The sequence below is a fragment of the Carya illinoinensis genome, chromosome 13, assembly GCF_018687715.1.
Source record: "Carya illinoinensis cultivar Pawnee chromosome 13, C.illinoinensisPawnee_v1, whole genome shotgun sequence".
Classification (NCBI taxonomy): Eukaryota; Viridiplantae; Streptophyta; class Magnoliopsida; order Fagales; family Juglandaceae; genus Carya; species Carya illinoinensis.
Genome location: NC_056764.1, coordinates 1606150 through 1614121, shown reverse-complemented (window position 1 = coordinate 1614121; position 7972 = coordinate 1606150). Strand labels below are relative to the sequence as shown.

The 7972-nt window shown below is 30.6% G+C and overlaps 1 protein-coding gene across 1 annotated transcript; it reads left to right on the top strand.

Annotated features, from left to right (window-relative positions):
* The first annotated feature begins 4077 nt into the window (after positions 1-4077).
* LOC122290809 (probable carboxylesterase 15) lies at positions 4078-5544 on the top strand. Its single transcript, XM_043098472.1, has one exon. The coding sequence runs from the start codon at positions 4154-4156 to the stop codon at positions 5162-5164; it is 1011 nt and encodes a 336-aa protein (XP_042954406.1). The 5' UTR covers positions 4078-4153; the 3' UTR covers positions 5165-5544.
* The last annotated feature ends 2428 nt before the right edge of the window (positions 5545-7972 follow it).

The following is a 7972-nucleotide window of genomic DNA, read 5'->3' as shown; positions in this document are numbered from 1 at the left end:
TTCCACATAATTTCAAGGAAAATGGACGATGCTTACCAAGCTCAATTAGTCAAGAAAAATACTGTCTACACTTGTAAAATTAAAATTACGGATGTTGATGTGTTAATGAAGAATTTAAAATTTAAATTAAAAATATATTAATAAAATGAGATTACTATTCAATACGTATAATATTATGGGTAAAATTATATGTACGTATAGCTATACTCTTAATTATATACGGGTTTAAACTTTAAAAAACATTTAACTTATTAATATTAAAATAAAATTATTATTTATTATTATTTTTTTCTTTGCCAAATAATGTGGATTAATCTTATTATTTATGACTAATTATCTCCGTATTAAGTCCGATGGAGGATATTGCATGCATTCATGACTGGACTGATCTCTCTTATAATCACTAGATATTCATCACTTTCATCTGATCTTTTATTTTCTTTCTATTTTATCAAGTATGCATGGTATTGTTCTTAAATTATATTTTAATTTTCTCTCTAATTATTAGTTAAAATAAAAAATAAAAAAATTACGAGTGATAAGATGAGCCTCATAATTTGCAATTCAATTAAGGTTGCCTTCCAAATGTGCCCTCAAAAGTGCTCTTAATAGTTAGTGCATTTTATTTATTTATTTTAAATATTTAAAGTATATCACTAATGAATTTGTGTGTATGCATTTCGTTTGACCTTTTAGATCAAGCACATTTGGAGAGTAAACCAACATCACCCGTCCGTCAGTTAAAGACGGAACCCTCGTTTGCGGCAAGTGTACACAATTGGTCGCAATTCATAAACAATTGGAACTGAAAGCATAACAATATGTTACAACGACAACATATCGCCGCAATGGAAAAAAGAAGCGTCGCAATAGGACAATTATACGGATACTCATCATATGAACTTGCCATCCTTTTTTAACGGCGAAACAATGCGGGCATTGCCAGCCTTATCTCTTATGATGTGAACTTATAAATTAATTTTAAAAGCCAACCTCTGCAACAATTATATATAATAGCCAACCTCAGCTAGCTGATCGGGGGACTAATTTCCTCTCTCTTCCTTCTTGTTATCTTTCGGATAAGGTAATCGTTGGGCGTTTCATAAATTTATTCATCGAGATTACCAAACCTTATCCTTGTCTACGTGGCAATGATGGTATGAAAGCAAGACGTGTTTCTTAACCATCTCATACATTATATATATATATATATATATATATATATATATAAGAAAAATGATACGTGGTTCTGAATATTTTATATATATTTTTTAATAATTGAGGAAGTGGTTATTAACGAAGTTATGATTTTTTTTTAATGGTTAAAAATGTTAAAAACATAAAAATAAAATTCTCAAATACATGACTAAGGGCATGTGCAGTATATATTGGGCGGCTATCTAATATTATTAAAATGATACTTGATCCATAAGTCTGCCCCTTCAAAATTACAACCAATAATATATATATATATATATATATGAAAACTGATACATATATAAAAAAAAATTATATAAAAATAAATTTATAAATTGATATAAATTCACGTAATGCGTTAGATCTATTTTATATTAAAAATAATTTTATAATTTAATATATTATATCAAATTATATTAATTTATAAATTTATTTTTATATAATCTATTTATAATTCAAATATATATATATATATATATTAAAGAACATGTTAAATTGTTCCTGAATTTGCCCTCCCAGCTCACATATATGGTGAGTAATTCATTTTTGTTAAAATGGCTGACCTGGGAAGGCCATGTAAGCGCTTACATTTGGGACAACTTAGCACCACCCATATTATTATGCACTGTTTGCTAGACGGGCCAAATTATTGCAAAATTAATGATCTGCAGTACCTCACCAGACAGCCTCTTTGGTTTTTTCGAACCTGATGAATTAAGTTGACCGTGTTTGATCAGTGTCGGCTGTTTACAAGAAAATGCATACAAAGAGTTTAATGATTTAATGGTACATCATTTGATTTTTTAAATAAACAATTTAAATTTAAAACCTCTTACTTTTTGTATTAAAATAGAGTATTATTACTATATTTACAAAAAAAAATTATATAAAAATGATTTCATAAATTAATATAATTTTATTGATCTGTTAAATTTATTTTATAATAAAAATAATTTTATAATATAAAAAATTATATTAAATTATATAAATATGTAAGATTGTTTTTATATATTCACTTTATGTTAGAATATTTCACTTTTCTATAACTTAGAAAGAGAATACCGTACTTGAATTTAATGCAATAAGATGCACACTGTCTAATTAATTATGAAGTGTTTGTAAAATACGAAAAGAAAAAGGGCCGAATTATTTGATACCAATATTAATTAATAACAATTAACAAAAGAAAGAAATTATTAGTTCTTTAAGAATCGCACATGACATGACAAACGATATTATCCAACTTTACTAAAAAACAGATCCGCCAATAATATTGCAGCAGCTAGCACGCATATAACATTATCTAGTGAGTTAATTAGAAATATATAATATATGCTAGGGAACGGCTCGGATGCATTAGGCCCTGGGTACATTTGATATAATGGTTTAAATAAAAAAAATAAAAAAAGTCAGTAATTTATTTGTCTAAAAAAATAAACTATAAAATTAAAGAAAGGTAAAAAATAAAGATAAAAAAAAAAAATTTAAACTTCAGTAAAATATGAACATTGATTTGTATCTATATTAGATTATCTATTTAGTCTCTATATAAGAATAAAATATTATTAATTTAATAATTTTTTTAATTTTTATTTTTAACACATTTTATAGTTCTACTAATTAAAATATTAATAATAATTATATTCTAATCAAATTAATAATATTAAATATTAATATTTATCATAATTATATTCTAATTAAATTAATAATTAATATTATATATTGAGTGTTTTAAGTATTTTATTAGTTAAATTTACTTAATGTTAAATTTTAAAATATGAATGCTCTAAAACATTTCTGCTCTAAAAAGTAAAGTCATTTTAATTTTTTTATTTAAAAAAATTGAAAGAAAAAAAAAATGAAAATGAGCACACAAGGACATGAAAAAGAGATGTCAATTCATGTGCGCCGTAGGGCTATTAAGGGCATTTTGGTAAAACAAGATCTTTTATTAAATTCTACAATTGAGCTACACGTCAAATGGTTAAGGGTCTTAAAGACCTTTTGGCAAAACATAATCTTTCATTAAATTCTACAAAAAAGTTACATGTCAAATGATTAAAGATCTTAAGGGTCTTTTGATAAAACATGACTTAATGGATTTAACAGAAAAATAAGTAAAATGAATATAAAAATAATAAAAATTACTATTTATAATTAGATAATCACTTATTATAATAAAATAGATAAAGATGAACTTCGATATTCTTATTATATCTATCAATCCCAACTCAATAATTATTCTTATAGATGATACTGACAGCGTGACAAGTCATCTTATTTCTCTCAAATACATTAATTTACTAATAATAATATATGCATAGAAGTTTAAGAATATAATTATAATTGTTAAGATATAAATTAATAATAAAATCCATATCGATTTTCCTTCAAAAGTCTTTTAAAACAAGTGATGGTTTTATACAATATCAAAATAGATTAGGTTTTGAATTCAAAGTTTAACTTTACATTCAATTAAATATTTTATATATTTGGCCCATTTATTAAGAAGAGTCTAAGTCACACGTAAAAAAGAGTGTTAAGATATAAATTAAATAATAAAATCTAATTCTTCCTGTCAATTTAAGTTTTTAAAATAATTGATAATTTCACAATAATGACTAAACATTGACCGCGACCTACAAAATTAGAAGAATTACATGTACATACATTAGTTAGTTAATTATTAAACCGATTATCAAGTCAAGTCTTACGTACGTACTATTATTAATTATAATCCAATTAATATCGTTTAAGGTTGGTAATTATGGCTTAATTCCCAACAGAAAGTACGATTTTTTATTCCGATGCGTAAGGACCCTGAAACTTCCTCTTTCTCATATAAACACACACCTTTAACTTCTTATATAAAGAGAGCAAGGTTCATTCTTTTGCTGTATCAAACTATAAGCAAAGAGAGTCCTACCTAGTACCACAGTTTTATTTAATTAGAACCATGGTTCGTGAGAAGAAGCTCGTCGATGAGGTATCCGGATGGCTGAGAATTTATGATGATGGATCGGTCGACCGAACATGGACTGGACCCCCAGAGGCCAAGTTCATGGCCGAGCCAGTCCCATCGCACGATGAATTCGTCGACGGAGTATCCACACGCGACATCATCATGTGTGAAAAGTCTAATCTCAAGGCTCGTGTTTATCTCCCAGAGAAAAAGCTAGGGGAAACCGAAAAGTTTCCCATCCTAGTCCACTTCCATGGAGGCGGTTTTTGCATTAGCCAGGCTGACTGGTACATGTACCATCATATATACACACGCCTTGCACGCTCATCTCGAGTGATTTGTGTCTCGACCTTCTTACGCCGTGCTCCTGAGCACCGTCTCCCAGCAGCAATTGATGATGGCTACTCCACGCTCCTCTGGCTGCGCTCCTTGGCTCAAGGTGAGTCGTACGAGCCCAGATGGCTCAAGGAGAACGCAGACTTCAACCGTGTTTTCCTCATTGGAGATAGCTCGGGAGGGAACCTTGTCCATGAAGTGGCTGCAAGAGCTGGGAAGGCGGATTTGAGTCCGTTAAGGCTAGCCGGAGCGATTCCAATCCACCCGGGATATGTGCGCTCTGAGAGGAGCAGGTCTGAGTTAGAGCAACCTCAGACACCTTTCCTAACACTAGACATGGTGGATAAATTCCTGAGCTTGGCATTACCTGTTGGGTGCAACAAAGACCACCCAATAACTTGTCCGATGGGGCCAGCAGCGCCGCCATTAGAGGGGCTTAAGCTGCCACCTTACCTGCTTTGCATAGCAGATCAGGACTTGTTGATAGACACAGAGATGGAGTTCTACGAGGCCATGAAGACGGCTAACAAGGCTGTGGAGCTGTTCATTAGCTCTGGAGTGGGTCACAGTTTCTATCTCAACAAAATTGACGTGGATATGGACCCTACCACGACAAAGCAAACCTCTAATCTCATTGCTGGGATCAAAGAATTCATCAACAAGCACTGAAATCGATCTGAATCGCTAGCATTTTAATCCGCATCTTCTATCTGCATGCAACTAATTGATGTTATTAGTTATATTATAATCATGATATGCTGGAGTTTAGTATTTTATATATATAATAATTATATTATGTACGTCATGTACTCATAATGTTGACAGGGGGGGGGGGGGGGGGGGGGGGGTGGCGCAGTGCACACGAGTTGTGCGCATAAGACCCAGTACGAAGAAGTATTCTATTTGGCCTCTGCTTTTAATTTCTTCGATCTAATTATAATGTTGTTTGCTACTGTGTATGCATCATGTTTTTCTGCATAAAATCATGGTGAAAATTGTGGTGTTAATTGTTACGTACGTACTTCAAACAACAAATCTGTGGTTCAAAATTTTTGACCTTGTATATATATATATATATATATATATTATATTCCTCTCTCTACTAATGGTAGACAAAGTGACTCCCACATTAGATATATCTTCAGAATTTTCGTGGAAATAACGAAACATTTTTTAGTTTGCAGTTTGCTCTTTCAAAAAATCAATTTTAAACTATATTCTTGATGTTTAGTATTTGGCTTTAATTATGTGATAAAAAATATTTATAAATTAACATGATTTGATATAATACATTAAATTTAATATATTTTAAATAATAAATGTTATGAAAAAAATTTTTATATTAAAAACTAATTAAATATTAAACTAATTAGCTAAGTGGTCTTTATTTCCTTATTATTATTACACAATGGAAGCGGAAATATGTTAATTTAGATTTTACCCGAATGGTCATGGAAGTTACAATAAATAATTAATGACGAAAATATCAGAACCCAGAGCAGTACTGTATGCATAATTAAAAGTTACATCATATATCGATCTCGTCTTGGCACTTGTAAATGGAAAAGTAAAAAAGCTGATTGGCAAACTTCAATAAGTGGAAACAAACGCAAATGCGCCTTTTGCGTCTTCGATCCGTCCAAAACGGTGAGCCAGTATGGTCACGTCTCTGCTTTCTGTTTTCAGAGTTTTCGAAAAGCATATGAAAAGCCTGACCATGTTCCCGTGAGTCTTGACTCTTTACTGGGTAATTAATTCCTTCCGTATAAAATAGATAATTAAATACTATATATCAAAGAATATTAAAATTCCCTCCCACCAGTTTACTACAAAAGCACTAGAGAGCAGTTGGGCCGTTTAACTTATAAGAGCAGTCCTCTAATAAGATGATAATACTTAGGAAAAAACACAACATGAAAGTACAACCTCACCACACAAAATCATCCCGAACGCTTCTTCGTGCCGGTGTTTTCTCTTTCTTATTTCAAACAAGCCAAACTTTTTTACTTGTTGCCGTCACTTTGCACCACCATCCCAGAGCTTGACCTTGCCGAGCCGTGACGGAGCTCGACCCTATTGAGCCGTGAAGAACTACTGATCAACGAGCAGTTACACTCCATTTGACCAAATCTCTCTTGAAGATGCTTCCAAATCCATAAACCAATTCGTATTCAATCTCAAATAAATTCTAAATAAAATGGCAACAATCGATCGGAATATTACAAGATATTAAGAAACTAAAAGATAGAAAAAAAAAAAAAATCTTATTTTTGAGGTCTCAAATCCTCCCTATCGCATATAAATCCTCTATAGCTATTCCTCCTCTCCTTCACCACAACCGCTAGTTTTTGTTCCTTTCGACCATCAAATTCACACGCAATACTCCTAAAAAAGAAAGAAAGAACAAAAAAATATGAAAGCCTAACAATTTAAAACTTCCAAATGCTATGCTTGCTTTGATAAAAAATATTTGAGAATTTACTTGGAAAGTATATCTATATTCAAGGAATTAAAAAACGTCTTTTGTCATGAAAAGAATCGACGAGGCATGTTAAATTGAGTTTTGCTATAGATAAATAAAGTGGCGTATTAATCTACATATTAATACTGATTCTTTTATATTTAAAATTTAAATTAATATTGTTTTTAATAAAATTTACTTTTTAACCAATCATATTAGATTGATGTACATATTAATATATAGTTGTGCTTGTAACTATATTTTTTTCAATAAATTTCACCTAATTCGAAGGGAAAACAAAAAAATACGAAAATACAAACATTTCATAAAAAGTCACTTTCCTTTAACGGCTTGAAGAATCAAAGCAAAAGAATTCTTCGAATCTTCTTTGTCAAGAGAGAGAAATATTAAGCTCCGTCACCGTCTGGGTCGAGCTCCATCCTTGCCACTGTATGGGTCGAGTGCCGTCAAGGATGAGCGTGGGGTGGGATTTCGTTTGGGTTGGGATCTCTTGGAACAAACAAACACGTTCGAAAAGTGAAACAAGAAAAAAAGGCCATCATGATCTTTACTTTTTTCCTGCTTAGGACTTACTCTCATGACTACATTGACTAGCGTACCGTATAGCCAGAAGTTAGAAAATGGACACTTTCGTGCCAATTTCACCCAAGTTTTAAAAAATTCCATCATGATCTTTCTTTTCATGCTTTGAACTTGCTTTGATGACTAGCGTACCATATAGCTAGAAGTTAGAACATGGACAATTTCGTACCAATTTCGCCCTAGTTTCCATACAATTTAATAAAGAGGTTCATGCGTTTTCCACAACTTCATTCACTACTTTAGTACTTTCCACAACTTCATTCTAATTTGAAAAGTGATACGATTAATAAATTAATAAAATATAATTTTATATATTACGTTAGATTTATTTTATAATAAATATTATTTTATAATTTAATATATATTAATTTATAAATTAACGGCCAGAAAAGTAATTAATTATTATTTAATAT